The sequence below is a fragment of the Rhipicephalus sanguineus genome, chromosome 1 (assembly GCF_013339695.2).
Source record: "Rhipicephalus sanguineus isolate Rsan-2018 chromosome 1, BIME_Rsan_1.4, whole genome shotgun sequence".
NCBI classification, from domain to species: domain Eukaryota; kingdom Metazoa; phylum Arthropoda; class Arachnida; order Ixodida; family Ixodidae; genus Rhipicephalus; species Rhipicephalus sanguineus.
In genome coordinates, this window is record NC_051176.1 from 339905743 (window position 1) to 339925437 (window position 19695).

General features: G+C 44.5%; 1 protein-coding gene across 1 annotated transcript; it reads right to left on the bottom strand.

Annotated features, from left to right (window-relative positions):
* Window positions 1-209: 209 nt before the first annotated feature.
* On the bottom strand, window positions 210-16567 carry LOC119379617 (stress-70 protein, mitochondrial; the record flags this gene model as incomplete). Its single annotated transcript, XM_037648925.2, is given in 9 exon segments — window positions 210-419; window positions 5534-5626; window positions 5704-5866; window positions 6162-6268; window positions 6362-6435; window positions 6511-6635; window positions 6705-6974; window positions 15094-15140; window positions 16333-16567. Coding segments are annotated over 9 exon segments (1188 nt in total), but the record flags the coding sequence as incomplete, so codon positions are not given.
* Window positions 16568-19695: the final 3128 nt, after the last annotated feature.

The following is a 19695-nucleotide window of genomic DNA, read 5'->3' on the forward strand; positions in this document are numbered from 1 at the left end:
ACCTTTGAAGAGCCATAACGCCAACACACAATTTTAGAATAGCGAATCTTGGCAGCAAGCCTTAAACTATCATTATAAATGTGCCTGCCAGTTAGTATTACAACTGTGCAAGAGGTTTGAAACTTACTTTTTTGATGAGTCACAGAACATGAGGACAACTGCATTAAAACACATGCTGCGAACACAACCATGGATATTTGGAGACTTACCTTTGGCATCCTAGTCATGCCTCCCACGAGCAACACTTCCCCAATGTCGGTACGCTTCACCTCTCCATCCTGCATGGCCTTCTTGCAAGGCTCCACAGTGCGCCGAATAAGGTCTGCCACAAGGCCTTCAAACTTGGACCTCGACAATTTCAGTGTCATGTGCTTGGGGCCAGATTGGTCCATGGTGAGGTAGGGTAAGTTAATGTCCGTCTACAAGAAACAAATTAGCAGCATGACACAAACTGCACTTCTTTATAATTGGGCAAATGGAAAAAAAAAAATATCCATAGTGACTTGTGAACGTTACGCAAGAAGCATTAAGTGAAATATGATTAAGGTATATAAGTGGACATAAACAGACACATAATTATTAAGAAGATAAAGTGTGATCTGGCAGCCATATCACTGTGAACATAGTTAGCCCAATTGTGCTGACCAATTAAACCTGTAGCTGGACTTGGTTTTATTGTTTTCATCCACTCATTTGTAAAGTTCCACATCACCTGTCATGGTGTTTTACTCAAACTCTTTTTGTTTTGCTTTTCTTTTAATGGTAAATTCATATATGCTATTGCACTCAAAAGCACTTTAACATGCTACATTAGGGTAGCTGAAACTGGTGCACCAAGATTCGTAACCTGAATGATGCAGAGAAATGGCAACAAATACTTCCAAGCATTGTTGCCTCGCATAAGCAAGACTGCAATCGACAGGTATAAAATGTTTTTGACCAGCCCCACAAAAATTAGCAGCATAACTAATCAAAGAAAGCAAAATCCTTGAATAGCTAGCTTGCACAAAATGTTCTTCCACACCCACTTTAAGCTATTTCCAAACAATTTGCACCAGTTACAGTCAATATAGACTTTTCGGACTACAAAGGGACTGCAAAATCATCCAAAATATTGGACAGCCCAAAAAAAATTAATTTTTTCATTCGGTCAAATGGCGAAATCCCTAAAATTATGTCCAAAATAGCTCGAAAGGCCTGACAGTACATTTATCAGGTGTCTCGATGTTTGTACGCTACACTATCATAAATATGCAGGGTACTTGCCAGGCACACCACTTAACTGTGCATTAACTGTGACTAACCTTTAAAGGGCCAGTAAACAACCTCACAGTCCAAAATTGGCGATGAAGCGATAACTGCGCACTTGTACGATGTGAACATGCTGCAGCAAGAATTTAACGAATAAGTGCTGTAATAACGAAGTTACAGGGTATAAAACAACCCGCTTCGGCTGGTTTCGGTTTCTTGCTTGGCTTTCCCACCCTTCTCCGCAGCGGAGAGGGGTAGGCATAGCCCTTTGTAATGACTACGCCCACTTTGGCAAGGTAACACAGAGTCAGTGTTTACGTCATCGGGGCACAGCCAACGACCGAGCAAGGCTTCCTCTACGTGTCACTCATGTCAGAGCAGCGCAGGGAGGAAGCGCGGTGCAAGGGGTACGAGGCACTGGCGAGGTAAACAAATGTGCCACAGTGCATGCGACCTTCCCCTAGCAGTAAAGTGCAAGACGCCTCTTTGTTTATTTTTATTTGTCAAATTCCCACAGCACCTTCATAGGCATTACAGTGGGGGGGGGGGGGGGGGCAATTACATAAAGTACATAATATAGAGTACAGGTTACATGAAGTAGACACCACAACATGATCATAATTATACTATTACATCACAGCATGGTCATACCTATAGACGATTTTCCGCAGCGGCGCATGGGCGCTGCCATGTTTGATCACGTGATCGTAATTGGCCTTCCCCCAGCCATTTGCCCCAGCCAACGCATTGGGCCAGCGAAGCGGCCGTGGCCGTACTACACAAGCTGGTTGCTGCAGGGTGTAAGCAAGTCACATGCTTGCGCAGCAAAACATAGTTCGACATGTAATCGCCTCAGAGTTGAAAACGTTGAGACATTTGCATTTGTTTGGTACGTACCACGCCACAACGATAAGGGATATGTTTAATCTGCGTCGTATTTATGGTGTATGCCTTTAATTGTTGTATTAGCAACCGCCAGTAGCTGGGGTTACAAGCCAACATGGCAGCACCCACGCAGACGCAACACCCCGCTTCGAACACCCCGCTTCGATCCGAACTCGCGCTTGCTACTCGCCCACTGTCCCCACAGCAATAAATAAATGGCAAAATCGGCCATCGCTTTGTGTCAGCTCACGCTGGAGAAGAAACTTCAGGTATGCTTTGTCTTTATTATTGCAATCAGCTGTGTTTATTTAGCCATGCTTGCTAAGCCTTGTCTCGGACAATATGAGAATGAATCTTGGAAATACTGCAAAATACCGACGAGTACATCGCTCTCGAAGCTTCAGGACGCGAATATGAAGCAAATAAATGCGTAGGTTTTGAACTTACGGGCCACACAGCGCAGGACGACGACGTGATAAAATCGAGGCGGAAGGAAACTACATCCACAGGTGCCGCCATGTTTACTTTTCCGGCGCTGCCGTCTGCGCCGTCTGCTCGCTTTTACTCGTGTGCGCGCAGACGCCATGGGAACGCCGAGCAGACGACGCGACGCGGAGACATATTGAGCAGCGCTGCCAAAAGCCACGGCAGGGGGATGGCCATGGAGACGGCCACGGTGCGGTGGCGCCATCTAGTTTGATTTAATAAACCAGCTGCGGAAAATCGTCTATACAACATCATAGAGCGCCTGGACAAACGCGGCATTTGAACTTATCTTGACTATGTCACTGGGTAGCCGATTTCAGGCTCTAAGTGTATTGGGAAAAAATTATGTGTTATATGCCGTGCATTTACAGAATATTTCTTTCACTTTTAGGTCGTGATCCACTCTCACAGACACAATCTCAGAGGCTTTTCTTCTGACGATACTGCTTGTCCTGGTAGTCTCTGCTCTACCAAAACAGCAGAGGTCAGCACAGGAAAATGAAAATACAGACTGAGCAGCCAAAACTGCCAAAACTGCATCACCGCAGGGCCAAGGCGCCGTTTCGTAGAGCAGGGGACCAATCAAGGAAGCTGGTGCAACATAATGTTCATGGGCAAGATTACGTCACTGCATGGGTGAAGAGGACAGTCAACATCTGCACGATGCGCAGCACTTTGATATTTGCAAAATGTTATTGCTGCAGCCTTCTGCACGAATTGGCGAACTTGACTGGGAGGTGTAAAAAAAAAAAAAAGAAAGAAAAAGTTGGAGCCTGTTTACTGGCCCTTTAAGTGCAAAATTAGGTCTCTTGACAATGCTGTTGATACCAACAAAGAAATAGATGTGATGAAATATAGTAAATGTTGCCTAATGTGCCAATTATAAGGTTTCTTTCTTTTACAGTGCAGAAACAATAATGGCTCTTTTGCACAGCCGTGTGATAAACCACGGTTGCGAATCAAGAGGAGCATTTCAAAACTGTGACCTTGAACACAGCAGCTATAACGACAGATAGGACAACTCGCTTAGTTCTCCCCTATGTGCGTTCGGACACTAAAGGCAAATAACATTTCATGTCAGAGTGAAAAATCAATGCTTGTGAAGATCTGAAACGTCAGTGTTACACACAGCAGCACTTTAGTAATCAAGAAATTAAGGTGAATGTAGGAAACGATTTGCCCCACCATTTTGAAACACAAGCCAGATGACGCAGTCGGGCCTCAGTAAAATCAACCACAAGTACTCAAACTATCCATGACTAAAATAACATTTCAGTGCATTACAATGCACATTAAAATGCAACTAGTGCATTTCGGTCTGATTCATGCAAAAAAATAACTTTGCATTACCATCACCCTGGGACCAGTTCCGTTTTTACTGGGCTGTGCTCCACTAAAGCCCCTTGCTATGCTGTGCCAGCTGTCAGATATGGCTACGTGAGAAGGCCAGTCTTGGAGGTGGGCGGTTTGAATTGTGTTAACAGTTTGCAGACCACTAAAACGTTACTTCCTTTCAACCAAAGCATCTCCATGGCACAAGACAGGCACTACGAGGTTCCTGGAACACTATTTCAACAATCCACAAAGAGTTATTTGCTTTTGGTGTCCTTTTAAACAGCAATGTGCTACTGAATAAAAACCTCCACCACTTCATTAGAACACGGCATTTGCTGACTCCGCGAATTCATTTGTCGCTAGCTAGTCGTGTGCAGCACGTCGCCTATTAGTAAGCTTGCGCTTGCTAAACCTTACGCTCTCGCTTGCAGCATGTTTTTGTACCCGCTCTGCTCTCGACTGTGAATCTGTGCCACAGATGCGGCGAGTATCTTGCAAACAATCCGCCTCAGCGGCGAACTTAGCGGTCCCACACAAAGAAGTGGCAGTGAACGGCAGTGCGTTTGGGCTGTCTATTCAACGTGTGCAGTACGCTAACAACTGCCAGAAGGAAGTCAAGACACCATAAATGCCTTCTTGCGTCCGTGTTTGCACGCATTGTCGTTTAGAATGAATACTTACCAACTAGCTCAGCTCTCTTATTCTAAGCTTACAACTGCGATACACCACAACACGTACTGCTGAGCAGATATTTGAAAATGCTTATCATTATAGTGTTGTCAGCAGTAAGGCGCACTGGCACATTCGTTGGTGGCCACAACAATTCCATACTAATACCTGCACTTGCACTGAAATCTGAATCAATTTTTTTACTAGTCTCACTGCAAAGGAGATATATCTTTTGCAGCACTTTATGGTGTCAGTCACACTGTGGGTTGAGTGGCGCAGGTAACATTTATGCCACAAAATGGTGCCACGGTGCACACCAACCAGCAGGCACAGCACAGGCACATTAGGCTCTATAGAGACATGGCCAAGGATTGGTCGTAACTATGTTTACACAATTGGTATGTTTAACAAGTGTAAGCATTATTGAGTTTTTACTAAGAGGAGACATTGGGTGCGCGCATGTGTATAAAGAAACACACACTATGTCCCGTGACAATAGCCCCTTCTAACTCTTGGTATGCTTCATCGCATATTTCCTTTACACTGCGGCAACACTGATTTTGGGGATTTGCTACAGCCACAAGTTGATCGGTGCACGAGCACACTGGTTCAACACAGCAGCAATGGTGGCTTTAGACCTGCAATTGGAGCAGAAAGCCTGAAAAATCAGACGCCGAAGAGTTTCAATGTCCGAAATTTTAGACGTCCTTATAGATCGACTCCATAGGGCATGTGGCGGCACTGCAAAGGCGTCCGAATCAGCCATGTCCGAAAAATTGGTCATTAATTTTATATGGACATCCTTCAGCTTGGCCCAAATTCATACGGCTGCTTTGAACCAAACACAAAACTTTTAACATGCAAACACCAACAAATCATCAAAATAAAAAGATAACTGCCACAGCACCTGAACAGATGACGAAAGCTCAATTTTGGCTTTCTCAGCTGCCTCCTTCAAGCGTTGCATAGCCATGTTATCCTTGGTAACATCGATCCCTTGCTGTAAGAGATAATGCAATACTGATAAGTACAACTTAAATTGCAACTGTTAGATCATATGAACCAGAACAGGGCTACCTCACGCTTGAACTCTTGAACAAGGAACTTGACAAGGGCATTATCGAAGTCCTCTCCTCCGAGGAATGTGTCGCCATTAGTTGACTTCACTTCGAAGACGCCCTTCTGGATTTCAAGCACCGAGATGTCAAAAGTGCCTCCTCCCAAGTCATAAACAGCAATGCTAGGGAAAGAGCAGCGATACTTCAAACAAAACTGTTTAAGCTCACTACACGAGTAATTACAAACAGTAGATGACTAGCCCCACAAATTCCTATCTTACAGAGCTTTGCAATGTTGTGTGTACCACTTATAAGCCTCATAATGCACGCTCATAGAATACACTGAGCTCAGTCTGTGTTCTCCTCAAATAGTGTTGATTAGGAGACGAAAAATTTGACATCACAGCTCAAACTACATAGAGAAACAAAAGTGACGAAAGTCAAGGACATTCATTGAAAGAAAAAATAGCTGCTCACATTTTATCATCAGTCTTGTCCATGCCATAAGCCAAGGCTGCAGCAGTTGGCTCATTGATGACTCTAAGGACATTAAGGCCTGCAATCTGACCTGCATCTTTCGTTGCCTACAAAGTGGATTTTCCAAATGTGTAACTGACAGAATAAGCACACGTTGCACATTCCCAAGTCAAAAACAGAGAATATTACTGATCACTTACCTGTCGCTGGGAGTCATTGAAGTATGCAGGAACAGTAATGACTGCGTTCTTAACATTATGGCCCAAATAACCCTCTGAAACACAACATATAATTTTATTGCGACTGAAACTATATAATGCAATATAAAGACAAGAATTTCGTAACTAACCTGCCGTTTCTTTCATTTTCATCAGCACAAAAGCCCCAATCTGGCTTGGGGAGTACATCTTTCCATGTGCCTCCACCCAGGCATCTCCATTGGAAGCTCGCACAATTTTATAGGACTGAGTTTGCCTTGTGAAAAAACACAAGTTTAGAAGGTACGACAAGCTGTTCCGTTCAAGGAATGTCGCAAGCACTTACATGTCTTTCTTGACCTCAGGGTCTTCAAACTTTCGACCAATCAGTCGCTTGGTTGCTGAAAGTGTGTTTGATGCATTGGTCACAGCTTGACGCTTGGCAGGCATGCCTACTAGCCGTTCGCCGTCAGCTGTAAATGCCACTACTGATGGTGTAGTCCGTGACCCTTCAGAATTTTCAATGACCTTTGGTGTCTTTCCCTCCATGACTGCCACACACGAGTTGGTGGTGCCCAAGTCGATGCCAATAACAGCACCTTTAACTTGGTCAGATCTGAAAACCATATGCATTCTTTCAAATCCCATGAAAAGATATGGTAACAATAAAATCACAGGTGTTCATACATACAACACAATATGCAGTTTCACATTTTGACGCCACACTATACTCGGGTACAAATCAAGAAAAAAGCGGCTTTTCGCCGTCAAAGAACCCCCTCCTGCCAATGGCGGCGCCATGTCATCGTGACGTCACGGCCGACCGCCTTCGCGCCCATTCACGTGAGGAATCAAAAGGCACTTACGGACCTCAACCAAAATGGCCACCTCCTCTGTTCGCGACAATCCATCAGCGTCGTCAGAGAGATTGCGCTCTCGCAAGATGACTTTAGAGCCATTTATCCCAATTTGGATTCTACGAAAAGACTTGTTTGTGTGTTATGTGCAGTGTTCGGTAATGATAATCACCGTGGTGTTTCGTTTGCTGCATAAGCGCTCGGCGCTGCCTGGAAACGGCTGCCGATATTTGCGCCGTTGATCAGGGCTCATTGAAATACCTTGTGTGATACAAAGTAGACGTCATCATACTCTGCAGGTGTTTTGTCTTGAGCATGAAGTGTTGCGCGTTCTGCCGTTTTGTCCCTCCTGCGTCTGTGGTGTACGTTGCTTCACATGCCTGTTGTCAGACCAGTGACTGCGAGAGGTGGCAATAACCGCTTGTTTATTTCTCATTGATTACACCACTAAGTTAATATTACGGTTGTACATAGCACATGATGTTAGCCAGTGGTTCCTACTTATTGCGCCTGCAAAACTGATGGCCTGTCTGGTTTAGAATCTCTCAAATGGTGACAGCTTCGTTACTCTCTCACTTATTGCTCGCTGGAGCACAGTTACGCCTGTTTCTGTGTAGGCGCTGACTCTCACAAATGCTGCTGCTGTGGTTGCAATTCACTACTCCAGCTGACCAATAAGCTCACGTGTTGTATTCTAACGGGAAAATAAAAGGAATTGAACCAAAATTTTATCTTCGCTCAAAATGAAGGCTTCCATAGGAACTACTTCATGACGCGGATGCACTCATAGAAGCTTGGGCCCAAAGCGGTCGGTCACGATGACACGGCGACGCCACTGGCTGGAGGGGGTCCTTTGATGGCTAAAAGCCGCTTTTTCCTTAACAAAACCAGATGACCAAATCTATTTTTACAAGATGTCATGCTGGTGGGATGGATCAGTTACACACCAGCAGCACATTTTTCAAGTGCGCACAAAGAATGAAAAAATTTGCAAAATACAGGGCAACCTCAAGCACCAGAATCTGGAACCTCATGCTTCGCCACGTGTTAGAAAGCAAGTTTTCCAAGCAGTATGTGTGCAAAGTGACAGCGAGACAGCTAGTGTGTTCATGGTGTCTGAGCAAGTTCACTTACGGAAGTTATGCAACTCCCATCATCAAAGACTAAGGAAGACAGTCCTTCTCCCATCTCACTTTCCTCACTGACCCACATCAAGCAAAATCAACTTGCAAAAATGTGCAAGTCTGTTGCCGTAAGGTGCTCTTCCCCAAAAAAACTTAGCCTAAAGATTACATTTTTCCCTCCAATTGCAGCCCTACCCTACCAGGGAGGAAACGTAAGCCCACATCCCAATAATGACAATCAAGAGAAAATGTGTGGGATGTGAATCCTTTATGACCATCAGACCCTTGCAGAGCAAAAGGGTCATAACCACAATGCCTGTGAAAATAGCAAGGTCCCTTTGCAAAGAATTTTGAAAAAAGCCTCACAAATGTTTGGCAAAACTAACCCCAGCAGTATTTGTAAATTACGATTCTACAATGCTGTAAATGCTGCTCTTCCCATGACATGAAGCTTTGTAAACCAGAAAACACAAAAACAAGACAGGTGGTGTTGCAGTCTAATTTTCTCACTAGCTTAAAGGGACACTAAAGAGCCAAACGATTTTTCTCATATTAGTAAAGCACTCTTTTACGATACCAAAAACACCACACTTGCTGTGAGAAGACGCTTAGTAAGCGAGAAAACGCGCAAAAACAGAATGTGGGTGGCGACACCACCTTGAAGTTTCCACATGGTTCACCGTGACGTCACGTTTTGACGGCACCTACAAGGGACTACGTAGTTCCTAATCGGTAAAAATGAAGTACATTGTCCTCTGAGGGGACCATAGACTTAACATACCAAGTTTGGGGAAATTTTGTTGAGCCAATGGCGCCAAAATACGGTAAATACACTGAAATCCGTGACATCATGCGGGGAGAATTGGGCACGAAATTTAAAGATGAAACTTTGAACTTGATTTTCTCCTTATTAATAAACCTATGATGACGAAATTAACGACATTTGAGTTCTCAGAGCACAATTTATCGATCTAGGCAGATTCATTGTTTCTATTTAGTGTCCCTTCAAAGGGGCCCTCTAACACTTTTCAAGCACGTTTCATTATTTGCAGGTTGCATAGACAGATGGCTGAAGATACTGTGGACAACTGGTAACCTTGGACTGGCTGGGGCATTTCTGAGAAGACTTAAAAATACTTTCATGTCAAAGCTGAATTTTTTAATAATACTTATCTCTAAAGAAACACCCAGTATTATTCACATTTTTTATTCATTACATTCTGCAGACCCTTTCGTCTGAGCAGGTAGGCAGTTTCAAAAGCAACAATGGAACCTGTTTTACGATCAGCATAACACGAGACATACTACAATACAAAACAATAGTGGAACATTAGTGTGATCACAAAAACTGAGGATTCCTGGATTAATTTGTTCCAATTGGAAAATGTGCACAACAAATAAAATACTTATTGGCAGTTTTAGTAAAATAAGGGGTTAGAGAGTCTGCCTGATGGCCAAGGCATGGCCATGCCTTGTGAATATGAACAGCAAGGGTGAAAGATATGGTGATGGGCCTATGGCAAGTTTTCAGTAAAGAATCACAGAAACTCATTTCTGAACTGCTTTTGACATCTTAAAGGAGTCCTGACACAAAAATTTTTGCCCCGCGTTTTTTTGCTGCAGTGTGTTGCTGGGGTCCTGTTAGTCATAACACGGCACATTGTTTGCTGCAGCGCGCGACAGATAATTAATTACAAGCTCCTCATTACCGACACAGCCTCAGTTTCGGTTTGACAGAGCTCCGAAAACAACAAGCCGCCGGGTGCAACTATCACCACCTAGCGAGTGAAACGCTCGGTTACGTGAGCACACAGAACAGTGACGCATTTCCGCGCGGTCTGTCGTCGTCAGGCTCATTGTCGTCTGATGGCGACGATTTTCTTGCGGTGGGGATGGAAGGAATTTTCGACGCGGCGAATCACTTCAGGTTTGACCCGCTGGCGAAGAACGATTCGTCGGGAAGCGCGTCAAAACAAATGGCGGCTATGACGTCATCATAACTTGTACCGGCTGCACGGTTACGTAGGGGAAGTAGGGGGGTCACCTCGGGTCACCTCCGAGGGTGTCAATGCACTAGGTGCGGCCTATAATGCTGGATCGTGCTCGCGAACTTCAAAATTCATATAAAATACATTCCAAGCTTTATTCGCTGTCGATATTTTGCAGATGGTACACGCACGTACACGGGAATCGATCCAGCAGGCTATCTCGGCCGCGAAATTTTGTGTCAGTACCCCTTTAAAAAGGGGATTACCAATGACTTATCATTCTGGATAGTCAGGCTGTGAGAATGTTATAAGCCTGACTGTTTTACTTCGTATTCTTTTGAGTATATGGTTCCCAAACAATGCATGCACATTCTAATATCTGTAAAGCCCCTGTCTCATTAACCAAAAGTAGCCGAGTAGTTTAACACTGCTTTGGGTGAATCCCAATGGCAGAATCGGAACAAGCTTTTCTGCTCTTCTTGGAGCAAGTTTGCTCGAATGAGAGAGAGTGGATTCATAGCAGCAGTCACTCCAATGAGCAAGAAAAGTTGCTCCACGAAAATCTGTGGAGTGGACAGGAACTCAGCGTAATGCATTTCCTTTAGCCACCCTTTTACAAGTATGCTTGCTTGGTAGTGCCACAGCAGTTGAGTTTTTGACTACCGCTTTGCTCCAGCAGCAGGGATTGCATTTCAATCTCGGATTAGGGGGTGTTGCTCTTCACTGTAGAGGAGTGCTTGCTTGGAGGGTCAGTCGGATCATCTGAATACCCATTGGGTTTCGAAAAGCAGTTGAGCAAACAATATTAACTCCTCTTGTGCCACACTGTTACCTCAAATTCTTATTCAAAATAACAGTAGTTTTAATGTGGACCGCTCTTGCCCAACATGTTTTAATTCCTCTGTGCAAACAAACTTGCTAATTCTTTCGCTGCCCAACGGAATGTACAAAGCCAGCTTGTTCACAGTAATGCAAAAAAAAAAAAAGGTAAAGCACAGTCTCCAAGCTGCATGGAAGGCGTTAATATGCACATTCCAGGATAAGTTAGGTGTCACAGTCGCAAGGAAATCCTTGTGTAATTACCAACGTTTTCAGCAACAATTAGCTAAGCTTGTAAAGAGCAGGGGCGTGGGCGTAAATATAAGGACCCAAATGTTCTCGTCTCTCACTCTTATCAAAATGTAGCCGCCGTGGCTGGGAATCAAACCCACATCCTCAAAAAAAAAAAAAAGACAAGCGAACACGAGCTTTTTAAGTCATTGTTAAGTACCCTTTCTAAAAGTCCCATTGGTACTCTGTCGATGCAGGGCCGCCAGCTTGCAGCAATGATTTCTCCTAGGCTAATGCTTTGATTACTTTCCGCTCTTTAACCAGAGTGGCTGTCCACCCCCATTACTTATAGGATCAGGTAGTCGTGGGAGGTGACTAATAAGACTAGCATAAAATAAAGTAAAAAAAACATGGCTACAAAACAGTAGGCCAGCCTATTTTCCAAGAACTGATCCCCAAAAAGCTAAACTATTGTTTTTGCTAATCCGCCTTTGATAACTCAAAGTTATGATTAAAGTATAGTAAGCATAACACAATAGCTATAGTAGCTGTTGTGCTGTAGACTAAATTAGCAACTAAAAGCTACAGCAATTATTTTATTCAACTATACCCTTTTATTGTTTTTGGTGCAAATGTACTTCTCAGAACTAAAAATAAGGGTGAGCTAGTTTTAACTTTCCACGGTATGGAATGGTATTTGCTGCTCTCACGCTATTGACACGAACAGGCATCGTACACATGTAAACCAGAAGTAGCAGCCAATACAGACAAAAAAAAGGGAAAATGCCTAAGGCCATGATGTGTGGAGACTGAACTTTTGGGTGGCATGTCGGCCTCTTGCCTCCCCCCACCCCCTATGCTGCTACCAACACGCTCTAATGAAAGGAGACTTTTTGTGTGATAACTGCGCTTGTACTTTACAGATTAAACCATAAAAAAAAAAAACTTTTTATTACAGAATATTTGCAAGGCAATTAGTGCAACGGTAATGTCATTCTATAACTGAGAAAGCTGTTACAGGGCCCTTTTAAAAAAAGGGCAGTTTTCCAGTCGCCTGTCAGCCACCCTGTCATCAGTAAGTCTTGAAATAAGATTACAACAAATGAAGACAGAAGTCCAGCGTATCACTTCAGGAATATTGAAGGAATTTCATTACAAGAACTGTAATTTCAGAAATTTTGGTATTAACGCTCTAAATAAGAACACTGGTGTCAAGAACCCTAAAAGAGTATCGTGGTGTCTTGAAATGCATGGAATATATTTTCAATATCACCACCCTAAAAAACACTTTCGATTTCGCTATCATGAAGCGATTTCACGGTGACATGTCAACACTGTCTGACATAGGTCTAGGTCACGTCGTGGACAACAACTCGTCACATACTAGCATCAGTTCTGTCATCTGCTGTCAGCTGCACGCGGTGCACATGATGAGTGAATTGTCATCCAGCGGCACCGACAGTGATTTTGGCCACATGCAGGACATTGAGTTCGCAATCGCAAACCCAGCAAATTGTGTTGACTTGTCATGATAATGTTTCTTCTGCACTGTACCCAACAAAACTGCAACTTCCACCATTAGTTTCACGGTACTGCCTAAAACTAAGCAGCTGCCACTGTGGCGCTACTTCTTGCAGACAATGCGGATGAGTTCTTTGCACTTCTTCAGAGTTTAACAAAGAAACAGATAAGCACTACAAACCAAACGCAAAGAACAAGCAGTCCACTTGTGTATTTGAGGCGGCTTGCAGTTTTTCCTGACCAGATTCTGTTGCGACGCACCTTTTATCCAAGGTTTGTCACGTAACTTACAGTCTAATGTAACACAGCTGCAGCATTTCCTGCATGCCTGGCGTACTCAGTTTCAATATTGCCGGGATCAAGGCCTTGAATTTTGATGATTAATATCTCAAGTTAGGTGCATTTTTTGGGATGTAAAAAAAAATGGGTATGCCATAAATCATCACGTCCTACAACTTTTCCACATAAACATTGGTCCTCAAGTTGATAATTAAAAAATTAACGAGTTCTTGTAAATTGCCTATTTGAATGTAACTTTAGGTGCGACAAAGTTTTTCTGCCTCGGCATACAGTTCGTTTGAGAAGACAACAGGGGCCTGACTGTCACAGCATTTTCATTAAAAATCTGTATTGTCTAAAAAAAAACACAGCAAATATACGCAAAAATTTTGCTTCCTCTCTCTGTTTTCCTTCCTATATAGTTACGCTGTAAAAATGATATAGTGTTAATATCTGTGCGATGAACTTTAACCAAACAGTCTACATGTGTTGCATGCATCAATTGGCAGGTGAAAAATTGTCAAAGCAAAGCTTAAAGGGACATATTCTCAGTTTTTAGCATAGAAACACATGAAGATGGGAACAAGAAGACATATTTCTGTGCTAAACACTAAGAATATGTACAACCAAAGCCACAAGTGTACCCTTGCTTATAGGAGCATTCACGCTTACTTAATGGTGTGAGGCAATGACATGCTTAAACATTGCAATTAGAAAGCGTTGCTCAACTTCTACAGTGTAATCAAGAAAATATTGCCTGAGGAATACCAAATCTAAACCAAACTGCAAGCACCATGCACATCGGTTGGCTTGTGGACTACCTGCATGAAGTTTTATCTTAACATAAAAGTGAACTTAATGTTAACGTGTTTTTCTATAATGAATATTGAGAACAAGCCATTCCAAATGAACTCCTGGCAAGTTGGAAATCACCAAGTATCCCAATTTTGTCTCTCTCACGAACAAGTGGGTGCAGTCATCCCTACTGGCTATATCACCGTGTACTGAAATGGATGAAATGGACAATCCAATCAGTGGACTCTTAATTAACAGCCACCTCAAGTTCTCACTTAACTTTAGTATTCCCATTGCTCTCTAGGACCCTGAAGGCACAGCAAATGTTAACTAAATAATGATGGTACAGCTCAGCACTTGCGCAAATTATCACCCTCAGAATTTGTAGGCACAAACACAGGGAACTTCCATACACTGTTCGCGAAGCGTGCCTGAGCGTTTCTGCCTGCTGCCACACCCATTTTGAAGTAATCTAGCAAATGAATACTTACTGCAGTGTTTACTTTGTTTATCAACTCATCCACCATCCACAACTGCTAATGAAGCGAACAAAATTTCCAGCCCTTAAAACAATTTATGAAATGTCACAAAGAACACAAACCCACAACCACGGCCGCCATCTTCAGGTACCAGCTGGTTGTGACGCTGCATGAACTCTACTCGAACGCACGGAGCAAGAAACTATGACATCAGATTAGTGCCGGTGCCCCCTTTGTGTTCCCAAGGTTGACGAACAGAAGAAAGCAGAGGGAGCACAAAAGGACGAGGGGACTGTGTGTCCTCCCCTGCACTGACACTCTAATGAGATAAAAAGTCACAGTGGCCGCCATGTTGAGGCACCCAGCGCAGGGAACCTATCTGTGACATCACGTCAACACTATGTATAGAGATGTGCTGCCAATTTTATGGGTTGCATAGATCCATACCATAGCAGTAACATTAGCAAGTTAATGCTAATGATACTACTAAAGGATACAATTGCCTGTGCTACTTAAACTATACAAACATACAGAACTATAAACAGTACAGGTCACAAAACTAGTTGTCAGAACTGTCACACAAAAAAGCAGCAGTGTGGTAAATACAGTGTAGTAAACAAGTCACGTCAACCACATGCTTACTTGTTCCTAACTTGTTGCCCATGACCATTCTTCTCTACAAGGTGGTCCTGCAAAAAAATTACGCTACATTAGGCAAGCTTCCGTCTTCACTTCACTCCTGCCTTTTTTTTTATTAGGCCCTTGTGGATCACAATACAAAAGTGTAGCTTGGTAAGCTGACATATATTTCCGCGCATACACAACGTTCCATCATAAAAAGTAAATACCAGGCTGGTCATTCTATGCCACAGCCTGGTGACTTTTACTCCCTTTTTGTTACTGGCTGTACTTCGAGTAGTGCTATGCTTCAGTCCAAACTCGACATTGCAGACTTTTTAACTCGTCAGTTGGTGCTCATGACTTGTTTTTTTTCAGGCCTGTGGTTCGTATACTTTAGCTGCCGCATTTAGCTATTTCTGCACAACAAGAGTCAGTTATGAATTAAAATGTTAGCAATTGGTCATTCTATGAATTAACCGACCCACCCTCAGAAACAGACGTGAACAAAGCAGGTGTAGTGTTCAGAACATGCCACTTAACAGTTAGCATAACGCTTGGAATGCTATAAATGATCGAGTTAAATTCAGACGCATCACTATGCTGCTTTACATAGTATACTTGCAGCACTAGCGGAAACGTTAATAAAGCCGATGCTTGCACGTACGAAGCTTTCCTTTCAACTAAGTGAGCCAGTGTGTTTTCTTTAGAAAGCTCGATCAAGTCACGCTGCACCGATTACACGAAAGCTGATCTGTTAAGCGGATTTGATGTCCCCATGAGTCCCACCAAAGCCAATCTTGTTATGGCATGGAATGGGTTACCAAGTTACACTTTACAATTGCAGCCTGATTAACCAAAACTGCTGAGAGCATGACGAAATCAAATCAATGGGACAAGTGGTATCGTTGGGACATAACTGCTTCGTGCCAAGCAACACGATTTTACAGAATACTACTATTCAAACCACGACGTCCGAACTCTCTGTTATCAACGAAATAAATATAAGGATAAATGTTCACAGAGAGCTCTGAACACCTCGCAATCGCCGACATCGCATGCCGGCATGCAGCAGTCATTGCGTCATACTTTTACATTCGATTCAACATAATAGCATGCGAGAACCATCAACCGACAAAGCTGGAATGGTAATTTAGTATTTAAACGTATACATTAATCCCATTATTTAAACATTATTTTCTTCGCAGTACTACCTGCGCTTAATTACTTAAGCCTACAGGCTTAGCCCTGCAGCACACTCACCTTGGAGGAAAGGGTGACGAAGCTACGCCGTAATAGACATTCTGTGACAGAGTTAGAGCCTAGAACTGAACGGGACGATATTCTTGCTGCGTTAAGCATTTTGTCAATTAAAGCTTTGCAAATCTACACAAATTATACTGCTGGGCAAAAGAGTCCTCCGCACCAAGCTCACCACACGTGCGTGCGTGCGTAGTGTGCGAGTCACGTGACATAAAAGGGTAGAATGGCGATGTCGCTCAAGCTTCGTAGGAATTGTAGGGGACACTGGTAGGCCATGGCTCCTCAGCTAGCTCGGCTTTCATGGATAGGACATGATAGACTGTAATAGAAGCAAATCCACGGGAAAGTCCTTAGCATTGGTGGCCCTCGTAATAAGAATAGAGTTACGTTAAATTAGAAAACGTGGACATTGGCCGTTGAGTCGAAAGACTGTCACCCCTTGTAATTTTTTTGGATTTATGCCACTGATTTCACAGTACTTTGGCTGTATTTTAGCGCGCGGTGACTGCACGCCAGCGCGAGCCGTGACGTCAAAGTCACCGCGGCGGATGCAGGCGATGCAGGGTGCACGTTTTCCTGTCCTGCTACTTCCCTCTCTCCACCTTCCCTTTCCTTTACGTCCCACTCTCTCTCTCCCACAAAGGCGCTAAGACGTGCCCCACTCTTTAGGGCTTTATTCCACAAGGAAGTACTGTTCGCTGCCGGTGACGTTCGTAGTGGTTCTAGGAACCGTAGTTAAGAGACGCGGGCGACGGCATTGTTGGTACACGGCGCGGCCGCTAGATGCGGTAGTTTAAAAAAAAAAAAAAGACGCATTAAACCTGCAACACTTTTCCAAGTAGCCATGGAATGGCTTCAATAAAGGAGCTTATTTCCTCACGAATTGACCACCGCAAAAACTTTTAGAATCCGTCCAGTACGAGCGGAGTTACAAGGGTTTGTCGCACGCTGTAATTGCTTTTTCTTCTCTAGTCCTGATGAAAGCCCCTCCATCGCGTCTGCTGCCGGAAAACGCATGGAGGGGCTTTATGTCCTGACGAAAACGCTAGACGCTAAGAAGGGAGGTGTGGCACGAGGGAAGATGATACGTCACGCGCGACTCGTGACCTTGAGCACTTTTTATTTCTTTTTTTCTTCGAACGCGCGGCGTACTTTCAGCGAGATCGTGCGCGGGCAAGTGATGGTTTCACGCGGTGGCCGCAGTAACTACCGAGCGCGCGATGTTCAAATCAGCCAATGACGTGGAACTTGTGTCAGTGACGCCGTAAGCATCATTTGTCGAGTGAAGAGGAAGCGAATGTCTGGCTCGTGTGTTCGCGAGAGCCTCGACTACCGATCGGTAGCGTTTTCTGATCATACTGAAAAAGTGTTGCCGGACCCCTTTAAATGAATGTTGTGCCTGCCGATTTCGCCACCCAATTTTTCAGTTTGGCTGAAAATCTCGGCGTCAAAAATTTTGTTCAGTATCCCTTTGATATCGTTTTTGTATTAACTTCGTCGTACTTGCTTCTGTTCCTTTTAGTACATCACCCGGACAACGAACCAACAGCAGCTGTGCAACAAGATCTTGCAGACTGCGCCGCTTGTCAAACTAGAACTTTGTGGCATCGTAGGTGTTGCAGCGCTTACTCGGCAATATGAACCTGAAATGCCGCCTTGCCCCCGGGAACAAAAGGGGGAGGGAGGGTTGCGGGCTCAGCCCCACTTTGAAATGACCTCTAGAATATACCAGGGTCCGCACCACCACCACCACCACTGGGGCATCCTGCAGTTAATGGAGCTATTGCGACTGTTCGAGATGCGACAGTATAGTGCCAGAACACACAGCCTATAGCGAGTAGAGGCGGCCATGGGCGTAGTCAGGGGGGTGCAAAAGGGGCACTTGCCCCCCTCAAGCCACACCGGCACTTGCCCCCCACCCAAGCTATGCCAGCTCTCTCTCTCTCTTCCCCCCCCCCTCCCCCAGCCGCGATGTAACACGGGTTTGCAACCCCAAGGCAAAATCCTGCCGACGCCCATGGAGGCGGCCCGTGGTATAGCCGCGTGGACGTTTAGGGGCCCGGGCTGTTGACGCTTGGCGTTACGCGGGAAAAACCATGGAAAAGGAAGTGAGGGTGAGGGTAAGGCATAGCATATAGCCATGTGTAGTATAGTATAGACCGTTTTCACGGAGAGGAGGAGCGTAGCCTCGAACCGGTGTATTTTCACCGCTTTCTCTCTCTCCACCTCGGCGGACCGCTGCCGCTGGTGTGTGCGGATTCCCGAGTTTTGCACTGCGTGGTGCGTGAGAGGTCAGCGTGTTTCCATTTTTCGACGCGCTGAAACAATTGTGCTGCCGCAAATCGAAATGTCGGACGAGAACAGGTCGACAAGCTACCACTGCGCTGTGTTTGGCTGCGGCAACAGCTACGGAAGCCTGAAAGACTGGCAGCCAAGGCAATGCGAAGTGCACTATGTTTTTAAATGACTTCGCTTCTCCAGGTCGCACGCCTTCTCCGACAAATAGTATATTATTATATGGGGTGTCTGCACTTATGGCCATTTCTCCAAGTCACCACACCAGCTTGTGATTGTGCTTGGGTGCTGGTACACTTTATCATCTGCATCAAAGAGAACCAATGTCAAGGCTGACGATTAATACACAAAATGTTTGGCCAAGAGTTGTTCTCATGAACCTCTCCGATTTCTATGCTACAGCACATGATTTACAATGGCTGCGGCTAGAAAATGTTCCATCTTAGTGCGTGCAATTTCGAGATTATTGAATGGGCACTTTTCAATCTACATGACAGAAAGGGCCTGCATGACATGTGTTCTTTGGCGTAGGTACGCGTTTCTAACGTTTAGTCGAGAGCACATTCTTTCTCGACTTGTCAATTTTGTGACAATAACTGGGGTAGCGTATGACAACCGCACTTTTTTTTTCGCGCGGCAGTCTGGGTGTCGTGTATAATCGGCCCACGTTCGTTAAAGCCAGGTAGTTACCTGGACACGTGCGCTTGTCGTAATGCTTCTGAAATACTCGCCAGAAAACAAATTGACAGTAATGTTACCAAAAACGAGCGCCCTTTCGGCGTATCGCTAGTGGCGGCGGCTCACGCCGAAGCGAACTCACGCCATGCCACGCTTCCAGATGTGCAACAGGCTTATTTTTATTTTATCATCGGCGTTGTTTCTACGCCGAACTTTGAGCTCACCCGTCGTACTTCTGTTCCTTATCCTGTGCAACGATCAGAGGCCACAAGCTACGACGGCGACACGAATAAACACAGGCATCGGTGTTTGTGCTCCTGTCGTTCCGTGAACATTGTATTGCAACGTGCCAAGCGGAACCAAAATGGTCGTTAGGGATTAGAGTTACGT